The following is a 25,019-nucleotide window of genomic DNA, read 5'->3' as shown; positions in this document are numbered from 1 at the left end:
ACCCTGCATATCTCTCTCTCTCTCTCTCTCTCTCTCTCTCTGCCACCTTTACCCTGCAAATCTGCAAATCTCTCTCTCTCTCTCTCTCTCTCTCTCTCGTTAAGAAAACAAAAGCTATTCTCATGAGAAAACCATTTCACTTTCCCTTTGAGGGAAGGTAAATGGAGACAAATTTTCATAGGTAAAAAAACATCACATATCATGGGAGCCCATTTCTCTGATACTAATGGATGCCCAATACGCACGCATACCAGCAAGCTGATAGGAACCGTTCAAAAGATAGGCCCCACCATGAATTTGAGAGCACCTAGAAACAGAATCGACGTCCACCTCTTCTGATCGGCACAATTTCGTGCAATTGGCATTTTCAATCTGCAAATGGCCTTGGCTTGTGCAATCTGGACCATCAATTTTATCGGCTCCACCTTGGACCCTTTAGGTGGCCCTCAAAAATACAATGGTGGGCCCTCAGATAGGTGATTAAAATATTAAAAGAGTCATTGGCAATGGGTGAGAGTTACAATCCAAAATTAAAAAGGAAAAGTCTATTTTTTGGGTCGTGACCCATTCATGGTGGGGCCCATTGGATGGGCAGTTAGGATCACTTGATAATACCTATTAGCTGAAATTATAAGGGTCTCTTTGGTCCCTCTTTGCATATAAAATTTGTACGCAAATCTATTCTTATTTGAAAATGGGACATTAACCATCTTTCAAAGTCATTAATTATATCATTTCTATAACTATTATATAATGATTATTTGCAAATAACCATATTAGAGGGGATTGTTTTATGAATGGTTGAGATTAAAAAATGCTCTTTTTTAAATTCATCTCATCCCTTCAAAATGTTAGTGCGAGAGATGATCCATCGATGTCACCGATGGATCATCTTGCTAATGCATTGGATAACTAGACTAGATGTAGCAGCTAGTTTAGATTAGAATTAATCTATTCATATCTTCTTCTTTTTATAGTAATATTCTATTACTATGTTTATTCTTTTGTATTTTCCATACAAAAACTCGTTAGGGCTCATTGTATAATGATACAAGATTATCCGGTGATTACTATGCTTATTCCTTTGTATTTTTCCATAGAAACACTCATTGGGGTTCATTTTATTATGATACCAAAACCATCAAATGGTGAGATTGCTCATGCCAGTAAGTGAAACAAGCTCTCCAAATAGACTATAACTTGATTTTTCTTTTAAATTCCTACTGAGATGAGGAAATATCTGAGAAGCACCACCGTTTATCAAAATATGTTGATAAAACAACAAAATCTCTAAGTAATCCTGGGATTTAAAAAAATATAATGATATTTTCATTTTAATCATTTACCATGAAAACTATCGTGATAATATCGTGACAGTTTTACTATATTTTTAATTTAATATTTTTCTTAACGAATAATGCTAGGGAAACCGAGAATAGTACCTAAAGGGGGACCGAGCAAATTGATTTACGCCTCAACATCACATGTGACGTGAGCCGGTCCTTAATTTTAGGAAAATCATCAATTAGTAAATTTTTTTGAACACATAGCACATTCTCGTTGCGGTCCCCTGCTAGCTCCTATTCTCGGTCTCCATATATATATCATTTTCCTTTCTTAAATCATGCATTTTATATATTTTAAAATAATTTAATTTTTTTTTATCATTTTCCTGATATAAACCAGAAAAAATAGAAAAAAAAATTAATGTATCCCAAGATTTTCCCTTGCCGAGAAATTCCCGAGAATGATAATTGTGACTCAGGACCCAACAACTCCATGAAAGGGATAGAAAAGGTTAAAATGTGACAACCCAGAGAGAGAGAGAGAGAGAGAGAGAGAGAGAGAGAGAGAGAGAGAGATATGGAGATGGGACCATATTTCTATTTAAGTTTCTTATAAGTACGGGGTCATCTTTCTGTTGAGTTTCTTATAAGTGTTCTTCTCTCATCCAACTCCTTTTGCTCTCTATTCAACACCATGAAGGAAACACTAAGGTATTTGATTGGTGTTGCAGGCCCAAGTGGCTTTGGATCAAACTCAACTGCAGAGCAAGTCACTGAGGATACTTCTTCTTTAATCCCTTCCCAACTAACAGCAATAATCACTGGTTAGTCTCACATTTTCTCTCATTAAACAATTCAGCCAAATGATGGTTCCCCATTTGAAGTTGAGCTTTTTTTTTTCTTTTTAATTTTTTTATGTGTGTGTGTCTGGACTCTGGACATGGGTTCTGTAAATCGAAGGAGCTCGCACCGATTTCGTGGTAATTTTGATGCCATTTTTTTATATTTTTGATGTGCTTGGATTTCATCAGCTGGTTATGAAATTGGGTTTTGTTTTATATACTGAGTTTGGGTAACTTAAGGCTTAAAAATAATAATATGATTAATGTACATAACATGTAAAAACAGTTGAAATAGTCTTTTCATCATTGTTTTGATAGGTAGAAATTGATTTAGTTTCACTAAGTTATCTAAAAATTTGCCTACCTTTTGGGTTTTCATCCTTCATCTTAATAGTATCTCATATTTTCCCCATCTCTGTTCGTTTTTGTTCCTCTGGTTTCCTTGAACTGCTACCTTTTACTATTTCTTTTTCCAATCCCAAGACATGTTTAGCCTTTTTGAATTGTTTTTCTTTCATGGGTTCACACCATATCTTCTATTTTTGGAAGCATCTGAACAGAGCATATCTTTTCCCATTTTTAAATAATTTATAGGTGTTATCAAACTGATAGATACCCTTTTCCTCTCCATGCTGGTATAATTCTTGGAAATGTTTTTTAAATAGATTTCAATCAGTTCCTGCCTTTTATTGGCTTCCTTTTTATACAGATCATATTTAACAGCATTGACACAGATATTATTCTTCTAAAAATATTCAAGAATTTGAAAACTATTTTCGCCATAAAAAAATAGAATAAAAGATCTTAATTGGGTTTGAGATGCAATTTGATTACTTCTTCTTTTCACCTTCGAATTCGTCGAACAAAAGCCGATATACAGAAGGAATCAGCATCCTAACTGACATTTCAACAGATTTTGATGAGTCTAAATAGCTAGCATACAATGCTGGTATTTATGAACTATAAAATATAGCCCACTGATGTTGGAACTACCATGTTTTGATAATTGCACAAACTAAGTTTGTTTTTTCCTTTTTTAATTTATATACAGAAGGAATCAGCATCCAAACTGACATTTCAACAGATTTTAATGAATCTAAATAGCATACAATTCTTGTATTTATGAACTATAAAATATAGGCCACTGATTTTGGCACTACCATATGTTTCGATAATTGCACAAATTTAGTTTGTTTTTCTTTCTTAATTCGCTTCTGATAGAGCTTTTTGGGATCTATAGTAATTTTTGACAGTTTTTTTTTTTTAAAAAAAGACAAGCTGAGTTACTGTAATTATCAAAACATGGCAGTGCCAATATCAGTAGCCTAACATATACTTTCTTAGTTAGTATTCGATTAATCTTCTACTTGGTTCTGATTAAAAGGGGCGACGTCCGGTATAGGCGCGGAAACTGCTAGAGTTTTAGCAAAGAGAGGAGTGAGGGTTGTAATTCCTGCAAGGGATCTGAAGAAAGGTGGTGAAGTAAGAGAGAGAATCTTAAAGGAGAACCCAAAGGCAAACATTGTTCTATTGGAACTTGATTTGAGCTCATTTGCTTCGATAAGGAGATTTTGCTCAGCTTTCTTTACTCTAGGACTACCACTTAATATCCTCATGTGAGTTTGCAAATCATCTAGTCTTAAATATCTTTATATTTTAATCTGTAACATAAAAAACTATACACTGGAACTATGTATAATCCACATCTGACCAATCATTGCAAATATCCATTTCATCTAGACCATCCAATCGATGCGCCATAGGCCAAATATAAGCCTGATTAGTTTTTTGTTTTTTTTAATTAAGCAATAAAGTGGGCATTGAATTTCCACTTCCGATGGCTAGGATCATCCGATCCGAGCGATTTCTGGGCAGCGGACATCAAGAGGGTGCATCGATTGGATTGGACGGTCAGATTCAAATGTCATATGTTTTAATTAGATTATGTATACACTAAGATTTAGTGTATATATCAGACACAGGATAGTAGCCCTATTGAAGCATTTCTTCTACATTTTTTTTATTGGTAGCTGGAGTTTCAAATTCATGTTGATCTCCTTGCTATTGCACTAAAACCTTATCTTATTTATTTATTTTTATCTTCTTTCAATATATATTTTTACAATTTATTTTCTTACTGTAGTAATGTTTATATCGATTTGCAGAAATAATGCTGGCAAATATTGCCAGAAATTAGAGTTCTCTGACGATAAATTTGAGATGACTTTTGCTACAAATTACTTGGGTAATTTCCCACATCCTCATTTTTTTCCCCAATTTTCTTTTTGGAAATTCATTGAAGTCAATGTGCTATGAATATTAAATCAAGGGGAAAGTTATATTCGCACTACCATATTGGGATAATGGCACTACTTAAATTATCCCACTTTTTATTTAGAAGTGGGGAAATTTCATCAAAGAAAATTATTTGGGTAATGACTTTTTGCTACAAATTACTTGGTAATTTCCAACATCCCAATTTTTTTTATTGCATGTTGATAGCATCTTGAGTATTGTAACAGTTGGGAAAAGGTAAATAAAAATATGTGAATGAAAGTGATTAGTGGCATTATTAAAATATGGTAGTGCGGATATCGGTCCCCAAAATAATATAAATCTAAATAAGGAAAATGCCCAATATGGAACAGTGGGTCCCACCTTTGACTGATCTGAGAACAGCTCTTGGTTTGGATCTCCAATGACCCAAAAATCATGCAATCCTATTATCCTAATATTCAATAATGTGCATTTTTTTTTTACCACCGGTGTTGAAATGAAAAAACAAATATAGTTGGACGATCAACTAGATTTTTTGGGCCACTGGAGATCCAAAGCAAGGTCTATCAAATGAACGGTTCAGATCGATCAAAAGTGAGGCTTATGGCACCATCTTCAGTTAATCCAAACCCTTCATCTGAGAGGCCTTGCTTTAGATACCCAAAAATCATGCCAATGGTGATAATGTGTATTGTTTTGCAATTCTAAAGCATTAAAATAAATTTTATTTTTATTGTAATTTTTTTTTTTTTGTAATTCTGAAGCATTAAAATAAATTTTATTTTATTGTATTGTAGGGCATTTTTTACTGACAGAAATTCTATTAGAGAAAATGGTAGAAACAGCAGGTAAAACAGGCATTGAAGGACGAATAATCAATGTTTCCTCCATAATTCATAGCTGGGTCAGAAGAGAAGGATTCAAATTCAGTGACATGCTTTACCCCAACAAGTAAACAAATCTTTCTCCTTTTTTTATTTATTGTTTTTTACTATAAAATATTATTTAATATAAAAAAAACCTTGCAATTTATATTGATTTATTTATACAGTTATAATGGCACACAAGCATACACTCAATCCAAATTGGCTAACGTATTGCATGTCAACGAAGTCGCCAGGAGATTGAAGGTGACAAATTAAATTACCTTTGTGAAATGATAATTCCACCCCTGTTTTTTTACCATTTCTGCTCCATAGGGTTTCTCTTTTTCCTAAAAATGGATACATTTCTACTCCCTTTACATGGAAATGCCAACATTTCTACCCCCTCTTCCTTTTTCTTCCCTCCTTTTTTTAAAAAAAAAAATTTAATAATGTAAGAAAAGCTATATAGTATGATTTTTAAAAATAGTAAAAAAAATTTCTCTTGGATTTTGCAGGCGAGGAATGCAAGAGTAACCATCAATGCAGTCCATCCGGGAATTGTAAAGACTGGAATTATTAGGGATCATAATCGGTTGATCACAGGCATGAATTACTTCAACCTAATTTGGTTTCTTTTCTTTGAAAAAGTCGGAATCAAATTTCTTTTGAAAGAAAAGGTAAAGACAAACTCTTAATAAATAAACAAATAAAAGTAAAAGTTAAGCATAAACAAATCATGCATATAACAATAGAGATGTTAGAATACCCTGATTTTCCTCCAATGTCTTCTACACAACACATTCTAGAACAATTTGATTGAAAGCACTTGTATTTAATCTCTGCAGATTCAGTGTTTTTCCTGGCATCCAAGTTACTAAAATCAACATCTCAGGTATGTTTCCCTTTTTGTCTTCAACTCACAGCAAATCATCCCATTGTTTTCTGAAATCTCACCATAAATTTAATCTGATCAAAATATGTGTTACTCTTTTGAAGGGAGCATCGACTACATGCTATGTTGCTCTGAACCCACGGGTCAATGGAGTTAGCGGAAAATACTTTGCAGACTGCAATGAGAGTTCTTGTTCGGGTTTAGCAAACGATGAAACTGAAGCAAGAAAGCTTTGGAGGCAAAGCCATGCATTAATCCAAAGACAATCTCAACCTGCAATTTAAGTTCCATGCATATCCACATTTGCCAGTTTAACATTTATCTCCTGGTATATACATACATGTAGATATGTACATTGAGACATACATATAAGGTACAGTTTCATGTCTATACATCATGTGCATGCACATGAGATGCACATTTTTTGTACCCTGTACCCACAAGTGTATTTAGAGATGTACATGTGCATATGCGCAACCACTATGTTGACATCTACTATGGAGATACAGCATGAATACATGTGCAGATATGCATGCATGTATTCAATAGAATGTGATTATATAAACAGTATGTATAGATACTTTGATGTGTATATACATAACTTTGGGCCCATGCATGCATTCATTCATCTTCATTATAAAATGCAGGGTATTTACTTTTGTATTCATACATTCATAAGTACCTATTTAGACATGCTAAATGTCTTCTACACCAATAAATATCACAATGTTGTATGCTTCCAGAAGGGCATTATGGTTTTGCTCATGAATCAGCATGATGGGGGTGTGAGTTTTTTGCTTTCATTTTTCAAGAGCATTGGATGTGCACAACATAGCATTTTCAGTTTCTAAGTCACTCCAAATTTCAAGCAGATCGATGGAAAGAAATGTAAAGATTAAATAGAATAAAGCACGAGAAGGTCACCCTGGCGTTGATCAAACCAAATCAGATTTTAGGAGTTGGGATTCTTACATTTGATACATGGACATTTTTTCAATACAACTGCATTATTATGTAGTCTTGACAACATTAGTTAGGCTGTTGTATCAGCTGAGCTACAGATGCCTATCTCCGTCTAATTGGTGTCCTCAACTTGCACCCCACTCCTATAAAAAAAAGGTTAACGAGCAACAACAGAACTGGATAAACTAACTATACAAAAAAGGTGGGTGTTACAGTGAATAGTTAAATTTACGTAGCCATGACCTATTGGCCAAAAAGAGATAGGTGAGTGTGATCCGTGGCCAATCCCTTCAGGAGCAACAAGATAAGACTTCTGCATTCATCATCATTTCCTGGCCTGCGATAGACCCAAGTTCACAGCTGATCAGAGATTTTATTATTGCTTGACAATTGAGTATAAAGGGTAACGGAATACAAGTGAATTTTATAATTAACAGTTGACGATCAAGTATCGAAGGGTATTGGAATACAATTGATATAATTAAATGACAGAATCTTAGCTTCAATATTTTTTTTTCAGAAAAGGATAACTATATAAAAAAGAAAGCAAGATTAGAAGTCTTAACTTTCAGATTCTACTAACTAAACAGTCTTTGATCCCAGGCCTAAATCAGAATGTGGAAAAAGAAGAAGAAGAATAAAATATGGCATTTTTTAAATTTAGTCACATTATCAATTGAATTGCAGCAGTTCTTTTTGGAGGATCTTAATAGCATGGAAAATGAAGAAAATACATAATCACTTATAGCATGAATGAAAAGAAACACCTCCAATTCCAGCTTACCTGCCAAAAAGGCTGCCATCCCGTTTCCTATAACCCTAAGGTGGTATATTAAATCGAATATGTCCTAATAAAGAAAAGGAATGAATTCCAGAGAAGAATGGTATCTGGACTCCCTAAATTTAATGTGTTTTCGGTCTTTGGGATGACAGCTCCTGTACTTATAAGACTGGAGACAGTTTTGAGGCTAAATGCGTAGTTACTAACTACTCAGTGCACAAGTGACACCAAAAGGTTGCCACTTACAAAGATTTTAGAAAGGCCTCAGTAATGAGATATCCCAAGAATTCCAAACGGCTACACCCTCAATAGGAAGAGAAATTCTAGGAGAAATAATTCAGAAAATTAAAAAAATCAACTCGATAAGTCTCAATACGGTTCATCCAACTAGGAAAAAAAATAAGCCCAGCAGAAAAAATGCATATATAAAATAAAATAAAGCTTAAACAGATCCTTAGCCTCTTCATGCAGCAAGAAGAAACAAACAGAAAATAACAACAACCTCAAAAGCATAAAATTTACATTTCAATCTGCATTAATTTGTCCATACATCAATGACGTAAGTTTCCTCGACCCAAATAAAAGCCAAACCCTAACTAGGAATTTAAGTTCTACTCAAACTCAACTTTCTAACTAGACAAACATGTTGCCCAAATTAAAAATAAACTCTAAAAACCTGGAAATAACATAACGTGAATAGTTACCTCTAGAAAACATTAAAAAAAATTGACTCCTAAAATCCAAGAAAAATATCTATAATCTGATCTTGACCCTTAATGATTTATAGATTGGAGTCCCTATTCAATTCCATGAAGAATTTGTAGGAATTATTCACTTCTGACATGGTCCTTCTGATTTGCACCTTCAACAATTCTGGATGCTCAGCTTTGAATAAGATCCCGATCCGCGTCCCAGACCAGCCATACAAAACCCATAAAATCACAGGTTTTATACTAATTTGATGCAACCCAAATTGGAAATAAAATTCCCAACAGAAATAATTAAAAAGTATTAAAGAAAAATCGAGTAGAACAGCACAAATGTTCTGCTAGAAGAACAAAGAGAAGCAAAAAATAATGCAGGAAATATGGTTTAAGAAAAAAAAAACATGAGCAGAGCTAACCTTGTTCACCAGAGGGGGGGGCAATAAAAGCAGAGTTTCAAAAGCATTAAATTTGTATACAGTCGCTATTAAAAGTTGTACGTACATCGTAAAAGTAACTTCTCTTTTTCGACATTGAACTTTGACACTAGGTAGGCAATGTTACACAGATTCTTCTGAATGTGACACTTCTAGATCTCTTTTATCAGTTTTTTTTTAAATACTACTACCAGAAATTTACAATTGCTGCACGTTTTAAGTTTTATCCATCCTACTAGTAAGTTTTATCCATCCTTCTCTGACGGATAAAATCCCCCTCTTCAACGTTATCTGTTAACTTTCAAAGGTCAGGAAACGTTAATGGGGGTGAATTTATCCTAAAGTAGTGAACCATTCTCATGGAAAACATTAAAGGGGGGATTTTATCCGTCAAAGGGGGGGAAATATCATTCCCCAAATAAAATATTAAATTTACTTAACATAATTAAAATTTCAATAATCTACTTGTTATAATCATTTTATTATGTTAAAAAACTAAATTTTTAAAATTGATTAAAATATATTGGCGAATCCACGAATCTTTCTTCCTGAGGTTCGCCTAATTAGACACTCGATATCGGTGTTGGATTCCAGCACTCGTACTCTTACTGATGCAACATAGTAGGTAAGACTTTAACTTCACCCAAACTGAACTTTCTAACTTGACAAATGTAAGGATTCGTAAAACTGAAAATAACATTAGACAAAAAGCTCCCTCTAAAAGGCCATCTAAATGAACAACTAAAATCTCCGAACTTATGAAATACCAAATGGCCAGTTTCACAAAGTAGGGGGTCAAACGAAGTAAAGGTGGGCCCTCTGTTGATGCAAGATAAGTATGAGATATCTTCATCTTCTTTCAGTAAACTTAGGAAGAGTCGGAGAAATTTGTTGTGGTGGGGCCCGTGGACCCACTGAATTTACCTCGATATGGAATGCAGTTGAAAGCTGTTTCGAGTGCAACCTCAAAATTTGGCACATAAGAAGTGGTTAAAGGTTCAATTCTAGAAAGGGAAGTATGTCAAGTGCACTGCCATGTGAAGATATGATCCTGAATCTTATGTTAAGAGTTCAGTATGACAACAACCATTTCCTGCAGGCCCCCTTTCCAGGATACAGCTGGAGAATGATTCTAGTAGAAACCAGGCTTAACAATGGTACATAAACTACTGCAATTATCCTTGATGTGACAAGGTAGGCGCAATAATTGCTTTTGATGTTATTTTGATAACATAGCAAGCTTATTGCAAGGAGTTTGTATCCTTCAGTAAGAAAAATAAGTCAATAACGTTGTAGATAGCATACTTGCCGGAAACTTCGTAGGTGTATGGGAAGCTCGCTTCAGAAGCTAAGTTCTTCTTAGTTCTCAAATTTAGGGGAAGATCGCTTTCCCAAACGCTTCTACGTGTTTCCTCTTAATTAAGACTTAAGACTTTGTTTCCTAATTAGGTGATTATTTTATCCTAAGAGTTTTTTTCCTTTCGATAATGTCAAAAGGGCGTATTTTTAAAAAAAAAGTCTTTAAGTTAAGTTTGAAATGAAACTTTAGTGAATCTTTTTCCAAAAACTTAAACATTAATCTATATGAATAAAACTTGTGAGTGAACCTACAAACCCCTAGACTTGTAATTCTAATCAATCTGAAAATCTTCTTTACTTCTTTTAATCCATACCTACATGAACCCTCCTCCATAACCCTACTCTTTCTATGCGCTCCATGCTCGCTTCCAATGTATATGCTTCACGTTCACTTCCAATGACATACTTCCCACACGTTTCATCTTTATTTAGCTTTTTGCTTCCAACATTTTCTCTTCTCTAAACCCCTCGCTTCCCACTTCCACTTCCACCTCCCACATTGTTTCAAGCACTTATTTCCTACTTTGGCAACTATGATAGATACTGTAATCATAAGAAGATAATTTGAAAGCTAGGATTCCAAAATGAGGTAAAAGCGACATAGTTGTTGGTGTTAAAACTTTTAAGGCACGGTAATTTGCAGCCACGAGTTGATTTTCTTAATTGGATTTAGCTGCTAGAATTACTACTTCTGGTTAAAAGGTGAAAGGATGCTTCCATAATTTGATATCTTTTAGTATGATATTTCAGTTGGAATTAACATTTGTTTTGTATTACAAAACCACAGAGGGTTGAGATTTCAACACATACAAATAAATAAGTGTAGAACATAATGGATCAATGAGATACCTTGGTACGTGGGGATCGACGAACAGATGATGCAGATTTGGGAGAGACAGTTTCCAGCTTATGACCTCGACCATGATTTATTTTTTTGGGAGGTCTATCAACCTCTGCTCTACGCTCAACTTGAAACTCGTTTTGCTTTGTCAGAGATTCACTTCTACTGCTCACAGAAATTGAGGAAGCAGGAGCCGATAAAGTAATTGTAGCTGAGTCTGGATGAGGAAAAGTGGATAGATGTAGCAGTCCTGGTAAACAAAAATTCAGGATTAGAGAAAGGAATTAACAGATTACTAGATGAGTCAATTTGAACAGAAATATGGTATTGAAAGTATGCTTCTCTTTAATATTGCAAAAATGCAATATTGTAACTGCAAAGTACCATACCAAAGTTTTTCGGTGATGATTTAAGGAAAATAAAACCCAATGAAAAGTTGGTACTGAAACTAACCTAACCTTTCTTTATTTTATCCACATGTCAAAGTAATTTGTCTTAGACTGCAAGTAGAGCCTAGTTGCATCTTGTAGCACATGTAAGGGTTCTACATTGTTCATGAATTGTTGATTTAACAACTAAATTCTCTTAGTTGCATCTTGGAGCACATGTAATGGACCAATGGTTCTATGTCATTCATTTATTGTTGATTTAATGATTAAATTCCTAAGAAGGTAGGTACCTTCAATTAATTACCAAGAGAGTTCAACTTTTATCAGGGTACTGTTTCAAACTATTTGAAAACTCCCTGAGTGAAATATCGACTCCACCAATTGACTCCCTTTTACCTTGGCCAAGTTCTCGTCCAACTCTGAGTGTTGCTATACTAAGTCAATAAAAAACTCCTTTTGACTCACCCGAGATAATGAAAAGTTGACTACATCAATAAATCATTCACTAGCCCAAGTTAACTCCTTTTTACCTAGGCTGCATTCTTGTCTGAATCCGAGTTTTTAATCATGGGCATTTCTAACTACAGCAAGATCCGGTTAGGAGCACAGATTTTGTGTTTTACATTTAAATGCCTTAAAATTATGCTAGAAACAAAACCAGTAAATTAAATAATAATTTCCAAAAGGCTGAACAAGCTCCAGGTCACAATGCAAATGGAAAATTATTTGCACTTGGCTGTAAATGTATTAACAAAAATTTAATTTACACTGAAAAGGTCATTTCCACACCCAGAAAATGTGTCATTTTGAATAGCAATATTGCTGGGCTCTAAAAAGGCTAAACAAGCTGAAGGTAATGCTGCAAATGTAAAATTAAATGGTACAACATCCAATGGCTTCACACACACACACACACACACACACACACACACACATGATGCATACAGACGTACATACATACATATATCTGTGTGTGTGTGTGTGTGTGTGAAGAGAGAGAAGCAATGGTTGTCTACACCCAAACACCACCAAACTGACCCTATTAGAGCATATCACAAGCCCAATCGACGAAGACAGGGCCAAATGAAAACATGAATCGATTTGGAGAAAACTCATATCGAAAAGCAACCGAGGAAGAAGAGAACATTAGTGCACAACCCCATATCGGATCCTCAATCAAAGAAGGCGATGGCAACCAGTAACAATAGACGCACCATTTAGTGCCCTTTGACAATCCAAGAAAACTAGGGTTAATGTTCGCGTGAAAGTGCAGTGGTACTGTTCCTGAACAGTAACTTTTTTTTTTAAAAGTTTGGAAGCAAAGAAAGAGAAAGTGGGAGAAAAGATTAAAAAAAAGTTATGAGAACGTAAGAACCCTAGGGCTATGACACAATGAATTAAGTGAGAGTGAGTGAGTGAGAGAGAGAGAGAGAGAGAATAAGGAGAACGAAAAAAAGAGAATTACTGAGAAACTCTCTTAATATATATAAATATAATTAGGGTTACAATATATGAGAAAAGACTAGACTACCCTTATGTAACTCAATGGACTACTAACATACTCTACCAGTAATGTACTCAAAATAGTATGGCAATAAAATGATAACCCAGTACTTGGGGGACTTTTTCAGTCTCCTTTCTTTTAATAAAATAGTTTACCATTCAAAAAAAAAAACCGATAACCCACAGTAAAAACGAATGCCTATTGTAGTAATTTGGTTTCAACATAGAAGACGAGGCCCTGTGTTACAAATTTTAATTATTTAATAAAACATCATTGTAAGTCAACATGCACTGATCATTTTGAAAATAAATGGCTAGAAACGAAAGGGTTTTTCTTACTCTACCCATGATAATGTGAAATAAAGTCAGACATCAGTAAAATATTTACATTTAGATAGCACTAGCAAAGTAGCAAGTGATAAACATTCAACATTCCCACAAGAATTCACATTCATCCGCCTAAAAGATACAAGCAAAGAGTGATGATGGATATAAGGTTGTACCATTTGATGCAGACATCAGAAACCTCTCTCTCATAATTCTCACGAACTTGAACAAGCCATTAGTTTGGTTCAACTCCTGGATCAACTCTTCGGTATTTTCCAAGTAAGGATCACAGTCCGATACTAAAATAACCAGAAAATGATTAGAATAGTCAAAATACAATCAAGCCCAAGAAATAAAAAATAACCAAGAAACAATGTCTGATAACATCAATCTACTACTTACAGGTGTAGGTATTATTCTCGTGTCGAATGATGAACGAGTACTCTTTATTTGGATTTTTCAAGTCAATTTTATTGAAGATGAATTTGACTCCTTAAAACCAAAAGAAAAATCGTTAAAGAAAAGAACATTGATAATAATGAAAAGGGAAATGATTTCAACACAACCAAGTTTTGATATATGCACTCACCTAGCTTGTCTTCTAGTATTTAAAGAGTTGTCAAAAGGTCATTACGGTTCCCAAAAAAACTCTTACAAGCCAATTAAAAAAGAACAGACAAGCTAGAACGCCCCTATAACAAAAAGTTAGTGTGTTGATATCATTTCCCTAATGGAAATAGTTGAAACATGGCGTGTAAAATGATTCTTGGTTACCATGTCCTCCTTCAATTCGGAATCCAAGGATAGTATTGTACCATAAAATGGCCTCTTCTATGTCTTCTGTATGATTAATATCTTGATTACTCTTTTGCTCGAGTGCTGCCAAAGCTTTCAACAAAAAAAATAGATATATGATTTTTATAGCAAAGGTTAAACATTTTTCAAAAAACTATAATAGAAGGAGAGAATCAATGATAATAGACGACCATAAAATATACAAGTCACATAAATTTCGAATCCACATGTTCATATGCTTTTTCAATATCTAATTTGCATATAATTTTAGACTTTTTATTTCAGAGAAGGAAATAAATGCATTCATGAAGTCCTGTGTACAACAGACCTCCTCAATATCAATGATAATATAGTTCTTTTACTTGGAAAAAATCCTACCCTGCCATTCTGATGCGTATTGTAGGCCCAATAAGTGGCATGTTTGCCCATTAAAACTTTTAGGATTTTTATTTCCATGTCATTTAGTTTCTAGGAATTTATTTCCATGTTTTAGTTTTTTAGGGATTTTATTTTCAATGTTATTTTTATTTCGAGGTTATTTTAATTGCCTATAGGCCCTCATGTATTAGGGTTTTTAGAGATTTTCTATGATGAATTAATGAATTGAGAACAGAGATTCTCCCCTGTCCCACTATCTCTCCCCTTCCTCCCCTCTAAGAGGTGAGTTCTCCCTCTTTCCTCCTCCTGTTCTTCTTCCTCTTTCTCTATCTCTCTCATCCCTCTCTCTGATTACTCTCATTTATTTGTCCATCTCTCTCTCTCTCTCTCTCTCTCTCTCTCTCTCTCTCTCTCTCTCTCTCTCTCTCTCTCCTCACTTGGGCCATTTCTGCTCGAAATTTGGCCTCACCGTGAACACGAGAGTTGACTAGGACGACTTGAAGAGTCTACCTAGCATATTCTTAGCAGCCCATGACTAGCGTAGCTACTACTTCGTGCAACTTTCCTCATCCGTTGATTTTGGTCCGACCACTGACCAGGCTATCCGAGGGTCCGATCTAATATCCACGAAAGGCATTGTGTTTCTTTCGACATCACAGACAGATCTGATGGTTGATTTTCACAGATTCCATTTGGGAACCATGCGACATTGATTCGCCTCATAATGACTGCACCATGGGTTCCATATTTCTATGGTTCCGATGCCTACTACTATCCCCATGGAGATTATGATGCTACATGTTTGCAATGGATCAAGGCCCTTGAGGCATACCATAAGTACTATGGTTATGATCATCAAATGACCATTCATCGAGTCAAGGATACAATATGCAGAGATGCCATGGTGAAATGGAGACGCTTCTTGCAAGAGCGCAGTGACTTAGGCATGCCTTATTTTAGTCGATGGCAAGATGTCTGTGATGAGTTTGCAAAGGTATATGCTCGAAAGGCTTGTTATCGATACATCAGAGGCAAAGACAAGTCCAACCACGAGGGGACTGGGAGAAACACACTCAAGCTACTTTGGATCAGCACTCAGACATGATAGCGGCTATGAAAGTAACCTTGAGTTGCATTAATAAGCATCGTGCGCTTAGGCTCTCAGGGAGGCCACGACTATCAGGAATTCATGCTCAGCCTACCCATCTCCTTCTTCCCGTGTTGATGAGGCTGCATCTCTAGAAGGGAAGGAAGATGCTACGACCGATATTGCTGACGCCCACGACATGCTAGACACAAATGATGCTAGTGGTCTGCTAGAGGCCATTGTCTTAGAGCCAGACACAGATATTTTCAGTGGTCAGTTAGATGATATTGTTGATGAGGCCGACATCGATGAGCATGATGATTTTGAGATTCCATCACGACCGATTGCCGAGCATCTAGAGAGCGAGCCTTACACTTCCACAGTTGAGGCAGATATTGTGACTGGGCCACGCGAGGCTGACACATCGACATAGCACAGTCACGAGCCAGAGGCTAGTGTCATGACCGATGAGCCACTACAAGAGAAGGATGATCGAGAGCACATTGTGGAGGATTGCCATATCTTTGAGCCGATTGAGCATATTGCATAACTTTGTGCAGACACAAAGATATTGACAGATATTATTCATGTGGATATGGTACTTCCTGTGAATGTTGCACCCAGCACGAGCAAGATCACCCGTATGTTTCAGCAGATGATTGGGTTGATCGGGATTACTATTTCTACATCCTGCTGCACTTGTCGGGATGTATTGCTTATCGCGATCTCTATTAGGAGGATGTATGACACCCATGGTCTTCTCCTATTGGAGTGGGTCATTTATATATTTGATCCAGGTAGACTAGAACTCGAGGCGAGTTCTTTTCAACAAGGGGAGAATGATGCATATTGTAGGCCCAATAAGTGGCATGTTGCCCATTAAAACTTTTAGGATTTTTATTTCCATGTCATTTAGTTTCTAGGAATTTTATTTCCATGTTTTAGTTTTTAAGGGATTTTATTTTCAATGTTACTTTTATTTCCAGGTTATTTTAATTGCCTATATATAGGCCCTCATGTATTAGGATTTTTAAAGATTTTTTATGATGAATTAATGAATTGAGAACAGAGATTCTCCCTTGTCCCTCTTCTTCTTCGCTTTCTCTTCTTCTCCTATTCTTCTCCTTCTATTTCTCCCCTCTAATTTCTTGCCTTCCCTCTTCTTTCAACTATTCTTTCTTCTAATCCCTTCCCCTTCTCTTCTTCTATTCTTATTCTCTTCCCCTACTTCTTCTCTTTTCCTCTCTTTCACCTATTTCTCTTATTCTAGGCTTGGATCACATTCCAAAACCTTAAACATTGTTGTGCTACCCCAAACTCAATATATTACCTATAAAACTAACACAACCCAAAATAGAACCATGTTCTACCATAAAACCCAAAACTCTACCCTACGCATTCCTAAAAAATGTGGAACTTGACCTATGAAATACAAAATTTTGAACCTTTAACATAATGAACAAGAAAAGCTGGGCATTTCCAATATCAACGCCACTTTCACATCCAACACCGGAGCCACACTAGTTGGCATAACCACGAGGCAAGCATTTCGAGTGGTTCTCTCCGACTTTCTTAACTGGCTATTCTACATTTATCATCCAAACATGGTAAACTGATTTCAATGAACACAATTTACTTAAAACCTTAATTTCAAACAAATCAGTGTTTGCATTAAAAATTGATATACCTACATCTAAATAATCCCTAAGAAATATGATTCCACCATGTATTCATCAATGGAATAATATTTTCAAGCTCCCCCATGTCGATGTGAGCATACACTCTCATAAAGTATTCTGCCAATATAGGAATGGCTTATTCTTTGTATATTAGGAATTGAATAACATCATTCTCTCTAGGAGGCTTAGGTTCTATTCTCTAGAGTACTTCTTTAGTCATTGGAATACTCGTAGATATTTTAATCTAAATTTTGGTAAGGAAAAGAAGATTTAATGGTTTGACTAAGAAAAATATGAGTCGAGCTTAAGTAAATGTTGAACAATTATTTTTTGAATGGAAATGCTGAACACTTATTAGATGCAACAAGAGCATAATTAGCTAAAAAAAAGTTCACTATGTGGGTATATGGTACACATATGGGCTTTGAAATTGATAAGTTAATGCAAAGCAAAAGATTGGATTTGTTATAGTGGACAGATATTTTTGCACGTTATATTCTTCACTTGGTACATAATTGGATAGTCGAGGTTTAAGAATGAGCCTCAAACACTAAGCTTTGCACTGTTATTCCCATAAATATTGTTGTTGCAGGTTGGGTAAATGTTAGAAGGAATTTTGTTCCACGGGATAGTCTTCTTTTTTCTTTTTCTTTTATTTATTAAACTCAAATTTGATGGGAGCAGCAAAGTCATCCGTAATTAGCTTGTCGAATTTATAGGGTAGCTCTTTATAGGGTGTATTATCAGTTGTTAATAGTAGTGTGATTTTGGCATTGGCAGACCCAAGTGGTGAGGATTGGGCAACTGATGCAGAGGTAAAGGCTATATCAAAGGGATTAAGGACTGTAGAGGATCAAGGTTATAAGAAAGTCAAGACTGAAGGCGATTCATTGTGGGCTATCAATTGGCTAAAAGGACACTCCAAGCCTCCTTGGCACTTCTATGAGTTAGAGAAATGAGGGCCATAATTTTAGGTCTCTGATTGTATAGTTTCACGCATCTTGGGAGAAGTAAATGCTACGGTTTATCTTTATCAACTTAGGGGAATATTATAGGGATCATATTGCATGGCATTACACAAACATGATAATTCATATTACCAAATATCATCGAATATCATACCTATTTCATATGGGTTCATTTTTTTTTTTTTTTTTGATGACATAGGGTATCCCCACCCCATTTTAGGGCAGGAACTAATCCCTATGGATGTGCGTGATCACCCATAAACCACACACAGGTTCATGTTTTTATTTTCTGAATATATGAAATTTAGGTTTGCAATAATTCGTAATAAGTAAGAGAGATCCGTTTCTTTACGTATGAACTTTGGCAAGTGTGTATAATGCAATGAGTCAAAATAGTTTCCTAGAAAAAAGAAACATGTTCCGATTTGCCGAAAAATGTGTCTTAAGGACGTTAAAAAACATCACTAAAACCATTTCATGCAAATCCCTAAGATCAGTACTAGGATCTGGTACAAGGGATAAAAAGAATAAATTTTATATGTAACAGTGAGAAAAACTATGGAAAGAAAAAAGCTTTTAAAAAGAAAAAAACTATGGAAAGTGCTTGCAACAAAATTGAAGCAATAATATCAACAACTAATTCATGTAGGATGGGAAGCAAAGAGCATATCGGAAATATGGAGTTTACCAAGCAATTGTTGAGATATTATTCTTTTGTATTCATCTCTTCTTGCCTGTTGATCTTGAACAATTTTCTTGAGTTCTTCAATTCTAGATTTAGCAGCAGAATAAGATTCAATGGTTTCCAGCCGCTTGGCCTCTTTACAAGTCTTCACTACAAAAGCAGTGGGCATAGGGTAAAGTAATTTGATGGAGTGCATGAATTGATTATATTCAGACAATATTCATGGGCTCACTATATAAGTTCATGTTAAGAAGTTGACAAAGAAGGAAACTTTTGATATAAAAGTTACCAAAATTCTAATGCTTTTTGAAAAACAATGATGTTGCAATGGTTACAAAAACAAGAAGCATGTAAGAGAACGGATTAAAATCCTAACAAATGCAAAATCGAAGATATTTATATGGTGATTTTGTCAGTCTAATAGTGCATAATAAATGCAAAAAACAATAAAGTTATAGACAATGAGTGCATTAATCTATATTACCAAGATAGATTGAAGACACTTGAGTAATTTTGAATACTATTAAAATACACATTATATAATGGCAAGTATGATACATGTTATACCTCTCTATAGACTAGAAGCTCCAACATTTTTCATGGAATTCCAAAGAAATACATTTGGCGTTGCTTCTAGGAAATGTAGTTGCTTACTTAATATATGTGCAACAAATATGATTAAAAATGCCACAGCAAATGTATTAGTATATCAGTGTTACATTTCAACATTGCCCCTTCCAACGTAGAGAGGTTTGAGCAGATCTTTGCGGACATATATTCTCCAAGAATCTTCAATTTGAACATGAAGAATTGTCTAGAGTCGCACGGTAGAGAAATGATGTGTTGGTAGAGGAAGAGGTGACATGAAGGATAGAGGAAGAGGTGACATGAAGGATAATGCTCGATTGAAAACGTTATGGTTGATGGAAAACAGAGAGGGAGGAGAGAGAGAGAGAGAGAGAGAGAGAGAGAGAGAGAGAAAGAGAGAGAGAGAGAGAGAGAGCTGCTCACTTGGCTTCTAATAACAACCCAAGGTCGAGTCTTCAGGTTCATAATTGCCAACCCGAACCCAGCCCGAATTTTGAGAAGTCCAACACAACCCGCCGAAAATTCGGGTTGAACCCGACCCGAGTTGCACCCCTAATATTTAAAGATTGGTTTCTCATGAGATCATATCTATCGTAGCCCTTCATGCTACAGCTTAAATGCATGGAGCCAGAATACAAATAACTCAATCCAGGCAGATAAATCTTAGTTCTTATTATGACCAGCAACATCAGACTAAAATGCAAAGGGGGTAAATCACGGAATTCTTGAAAATCAGAGGGCTCCTGCACAGCATAAAATGGAAAGAGACTAAATCACTAAATTCTAGAAAGTCAGAGTCCTCTTGTGATCTAGATGTCAAAAGAATCATGAAGAAAATGTCATTTGCAGATCAAACATGAGATAGAACCAACTAGTCCACAAAATGCTACTGGAGCATTGCATATTTGAATGAATAATAATTAATAACCTATAAGCATCTTTGAAAATAAGTAGAAAACAAACATCCTACGGATAGCCGTACCTGCTAGAGTCTTAACCAAATCATCCTCAAGTTCTCTGAGACAATCTTTAAGCTTTCCAAGTTTTACTGTAAAGCCCATTGAAAAAATATATATACAAAAGTCACATACAATATATTAAAAATAAAATGAAATCAAAATAGGGCAGCCAATATTGTATTATTTTGCTTTGCTCTTTTATGTTTTTGTCGTTCTTGTGTATCGACCATCTCGGTCCCCTTCTTTTGCAATAAAATTGGCTACCATTCAAAAAAAAAAAAATTTAGAGAAACCAGAAAACCTGTACTGAATCCATTTTGTATTTTGGGTCCAATGTGTGTCTAAATTTCAATCTCAATTTTATTCAGCTTGCAAATTTACACATGAAATGGATCCAAAATGCAATTGGGTTGCACCCGAACGGTCCCCGTTAGCTGGCTAACTTCATTGTTTTTTTTACCAAAATTGACCACAAAAAAAAAAAAATGCATTCATCTGAACGGTCTCCTTTTGCTGCAAACTTCATTGAACTATGATAAATTCAAAATTAAACTTCTAACAGAATAAAAATTGTCCCTATTATCCAATAAACACTAGTAGTTAAAATGTCTTTGCTAGCAAGACCCAAAAAAGGGGAACCAAAATTCAGCTTTTAGAACCCACAGGACATTTGATAATATGAATGCCTGGGTCGACCTCAATGCACAGTCCACCATGCATCTCCCTAATTGGGTGTTGCTTAAATGTACACAGGAGACGTTCTGAAGCAATCCTTATAAATGGAACAGTGGCACCCACTTAATAAGAGTTTAAGTGGTATTTGCACTAATGTCTTGCAAGCAAAGCACATTGTTGAAAGATGCAAGGATCTAGTTACGAACAACCCTGATGCTCCTTTTATTCTACTAGGTTGAAAAAGACCCTAGTTATATTATACCAAAAGCATTTATTACTTAAAATCAGTGAGGCTTTTATTGATTTCCCTGAATCAGGTCATTAACCTCATTACAAGCAACAAATTGACTCAAAATCAAATGAAAATAAAAAAATTGTACTACAAATCATTATTTTCTAGAATCCACGATCGATCATTCATAAGCTTTGGATCCCTAAATTTTCGTCTGCCAGAACTTCCAATCCACACTAAATCAAAACCGAAAGCAAGCCCGTATTTTTATTTTTCAACCCTAATTTGCAATCCAAAAAGGCAAACCGAGAATCATTCAGAAACAAACCCTAATCACATACCCGCGTAATCAAAATCGACTCAGAACATCAGAAAATCTACCTTTAGTCTATCATTACTAATATAACATACAAATCAACCCAAATTCAGAAGCGAACCCACGTTCAACCTTACAAACCCTAATTTCCAATTCAAAACAAAAACAACAAACTTTCATACACGAAAATCAAATCCAACAACCAATCTTCCCTAAAAAAAAAAAAAACTACTTCTCAAGCCAACAAATAAATCAACTAGAGACGTTCGAGATCACAAAAATAAGAAGATAAAGTCGATAAAAGAGATCTTACCTTGATCTTCACCTGTTTCTTCACCGCTGATTTTTATCGATTGCAAAGACTTGCGAAAAGTATCCATGGCGGAATCCGAAATCTGCTGACGGATTTGAATATTTTTCACGCAATTTGATCGTAGTTCCGCCATTTTTCTCTGAATCGGATTCTTTGGCTCTCTCTGCATTTTTTTTCTGCTCTAGGGTTTTGAAGAGGCAAAGGAAAAAAGGATCAGAAAAGAATAAAAAGTTTGTTCAGAAATTCAGAGATAGAGAGAGGGAGGGAGGAATCGGTTTGAAAATCTGAAATTCAGCCCGCCATTTCTCTATTATTGGAACAACTTTATCATAAGAAAGCTGAGGAATGGGAAATGATATATTTCTAAACCTTTCTTTCAGGGCACCCCTTCATAGACTTAGGGCGATGATATTGATTCGCCCTCCTTGTAACGTGATTTGATGTCAAAAAGAGCTAAAGACTTATCACGTAATAAGGGGGCGAATGCGCACTGCAGGGGGGTGAAAAGCCCTATACTTAGAGTCTTATAGATAAATCAGTGGGGGTGGCCCAGGAAAAAAAGGGATCAATATATCATTTACTATTTGGATTGGTCCCACTGGCGTTTGTGACGCTCCTCGTGGCCCGCACCATTCTATCGATCAACTTATCAAGTAATTTTACAATAATTGATGGGAAGTGATATATTGGCCCTTCTTTAATTGGGACAGCCTCCTCTAATGTATTTCTGACTACTCTTTTACACTAGATGGGGCTGTCTCAATTTGTGGTGCAGGGGTGGGGGTTGTGTATTTCATTTCCTTGATTCCATAGTGGGTCCGACCTCAATTGATCTGAACCCATAGGCGGAGCCGGGATTTGTACATAAGGGGGACAGTTTATATATAATGGGGCATGTTACGCCTAAAATTGGCAACAGATACAGTAGTGACGTAAGAGCTGATCTGGCGGACCCAAGAAGCTGAACTGAAGGAACTGAAGTCCTGCACAAGAGCGCACGAGGTCAGAAGACCAACCCGAAGTCGCACTCCGGACGGGCCCTTCGACACTCAAGTCAATATGAGTAGAAGTGCAGAGCCAAAATTTTAAGGGTGGTGGTTCAGAAGTTCTCTCTTTTGCTTTGAGCCTTGAGAGACCTTTTATAGAGGGAGGCCTAGGGTAGTTGGATTACCTACCCCAGGACAGGTGTCGACCCTTTTGTGGGTTTAGGATCACCTACTCTTAGGTAATTACCGAATTGCCCCTACGCAGATGCTGGATTTGTGGTGGGCCTTTATGAGGCCACATGTCAACAGCTCATTAGTTGTTGTTTTTCGTACCCCATCAATTGCCCCCCCCCTCAGTTCTCCAAGTCATTGTAGTGATTTGGGGAAGTGTGAAGAGTTGTATTCTTGAATGGTAGAACGAGCAGGTGTTCGGGATGGCTCAACGGAGTGGAGTGGAAAATCTGTCCGGCCTGGGACGGCCAGAAGTGGAGTGGAAAATCTGTAATCTGTCCGGCCTGGGACGGCCAGAAGTGGAGTGGAGAATCTGTCCGGCCAAGCCGTCTGTCCGGCCTGGGACGGTCAGAAGTAGAGCGGCAAATCTGCCCGGCTAAGCCGTCTGTCCGGCCTGGGATGGCCAGAAAGGGAGTGAAAAATCTGTCCGGCCAAGCCGTCTGCGCCAATCTGTTAGGCCTAAAATCGGCAACAGATACGGCAGTGACGTAAGAGCTGATCTGGCGGGCCCAAGAAGCTGAACTGAAGTCCTGTACAAGAGCGCACGAGGTCAAAAGACCAACCCGGAGTCGCACTCCGGACGGGCCCTTCGACACTCAAGTCAGTATGAGCAGAAGTGCAAAGCCAAAATTTTAAGGGTGGTGGTTCAAAAGTTCTCCCTTTTGCTTTGAGCCTTGAGAGGCCTTTTATAGAGGGAGGCTCGGGGTAGTTGGATTACCTACCCCAGGACAGGTGTCGACCCTTTTGTGAGCTTAGGTTCACCTACTCTTAGGTAATTACCGGATTGCCCCTAGGCAGATGCTGGATTTGTGGTGGGCATTTCTGGGCCCACGTGTCAACACCTCATTAGTTGTTGTTTTTCGTACCCCATCAGGGCAGGTTATACTTAACTCTGGGCCCAATTGAGTTGGGCCTATGGAGTTTGGCCCAACTCAACAGGGGCAGCCGCCCACCTTATGCTCCATGTAGCTCTTGTCTCAACCCCCATTTGATGGACCTGACTTTGGATCCCTTATGGCCCATTAATGAAGACAATTATGGATTCCAAACATCCATTAATAGTGCCATGGAATGTGAAGCGTTTTCTTTTCCGTATGTAGTTTGGACGGTTCATATGTTAAGGACAAAAATAATCGCATTATGAGATGTTGGGAAAAGATGATTGGCTTGATTTGGGTGTTAGGAGATCCAAAGCAAGCAGTGCCATGTGAAAGGTTCAGATAAACCAACTGTGGGACCCACTAAGCTGTTATTTAGTTGGTGCATGATACCGTCACACTCACACCTAACAGTGCAAATTGGCCTAGCCAACCTGTAGATCACATACCCGAAGGGTTCAAAGTCGGGTTGGGTTGGGTTGTGTTGGCATTTCATTGCGCTGGGTCGAGTTAGGGCTAATTTAACCAATTTAAATTTGGTTTTGGGCTACGGTTGAGCCTTGGGCAAACCAGACTGACGCGAACCCAACTCTATCCCCTTAATTTTAGGGAAATGTTGTCAGCACTACCATGTTTTAGTAATTGCACAAATGCAGCTTCTCTTTTCTTTTTTAATGGGCTTGTCTGAGCTTTTTAGGAACGGTAATGACCTTTGACAGCTCTGTAAATAATGAAAGATAAGATGTATTAGTGCAAATATCAAAACATGGTTGTGCTGATAA

General features: G+C 36.5%; 2 protein-coding genes across 3 annotated transcripts; one reads left to right on the top strand and one right to left on the bottom strand.

Moving 5' to 3' along the window:
* Positions 1 to 1,941: 1,941 nt before the first annotated feature.
* On the top strand, positions 1,942 to 6,827 carry LOC143884502 (NAD(P)-binding Rossmann-fold superfamily protein). Its single transcript, XM_077388124.1, has 8 exons — positions 1,942 to 2,110; positions 3,513 to 3,744; positions 4,294 to 4,373; positions 5,203 to 5,356; positions 5,457 to 5,535; positions 5,787 to 5,874; positions 6,117 to 6,163; positions 6,268 to 6,827. Exons 1-8 carry the CDS (start codon positions 1,981 to 1,983, stop codon positions 6,445 to 6,447), a joined length of 990 nt encoding a protein of 329 aa, XP_077244239.1. The 5' UTR covers positions 1,942 to 1,980; the 3' UTR covers positions 6,448 to 6,827.
* Positions 6,828 to 7,094: 267 nt separating this feature from the next.
* LOC143884501 (kinetochore protein) lies at positions 7,095 to 22,588 on the bottom strand. Of its 2 annotated transcripts, none has more exons than XM_077388123.1 (8): positions 22,143 to 22,588; positions 20,630 to 20,695; positions 19,063 to 19,209; positions 14,242 to 14,346; positions 13,870 to 13,959; positions 13,644 to 13,766; positions 11,257 to 11,498; positions 7,095 to 7,463 (listed from the first exon to the last, which is right to left on the bottom strand). In XM_077388123.1, exons 1-8 carry the CDS (start codon positions 22,309 to 22,311, stop codon positions 7,452 to 7,454), a joined length of 954 nt encoding a protein of 317 aa, XP_077244238.1. In that variant the 5' UTR covers positions 22,312 to 22,588; the 3' UTR covers positions 7,095 to 7,451. The 2 variants fall into 2 exon arrangements, with proteins under 2 accessions (XP_077244238.1, XP_077244237.1); XM_077388122.1 differs by having other exon boundaries at positions 14,242 to 14,355; positions 22,143 to 22,581.
* Between the last annotated feature and the right edge of the window lie 2,431 nt (positions 22,589 to 25,019).

Source organism: Tasmannia lanceolata, unplaced genomic scaffold, assembly GCF_043159265.1.
Source record: "Tasmannia lanceolata isolate RefF3 unplaced genomic scaffold, GAP_Taslan_0.1 ptg000008l, whole genome shotgun sequence".
NCBI lineage: Eukaryota > Viridiplantae > Streptophyta > Magnoliopsida > Canellales > Winteraceae > Tasmannia > Tasmannia lanceolata.
This window is presented reverse-complemented; position numbering and strand designations above follow the sequence as displayed.

What these genes read in the sequence shown, in the direction of transcription:
- LOC143884502 (XM_077388124.1), top strand. Translation starts at nt 1,981, where the DNA reads ATGAAGGAAACACTAAGGTATTTGATTGGTGTTGCAGGCCCAAGTGGC. An exon ending in TTTTGCTACAAATTACTTGG is followed by an intron (nt 4,374 to 5,202) that starts GTAATTTCCCAC and finishes ATTGTATTGTAG; the next exon opens with GGCATTTTTTACTGACAGAA. An exon ending in GACATGCTTTACCCCAACAA is followed by an intron (nt 5,357 to 5,456) that starts GTAAACAAATCT and finishes TTATTTATACAG; the next exon opens with TTATAATGGCACACAAGCAT.
- LOC143884501 (XM_077388122.1), bottom strand. Translation starts at nt 22,311, where the DNA reads ATGCAGAGAGAGCCAAAGAATCCGATTCAGAGAAAAATGGCGGAACTA. An exon ending in AGAAACAGGTGAAGATCAAG is followed by an intron (nt 20,696 to 22,142) that starts GTAAGATCTCTT and finishes TGGGCTTTACAG; the next exon opens with TAAAACTTGGAAAGCTTAAA. An exon ending in TCTGATGTCTGCATCAAATG is followed by an intron (nt 11,499 to 13,643) that starts GTACAACCTTAT and finishes TTTGTTTACCAG; the next exon opens with GACTGCTACATCTATCCACT.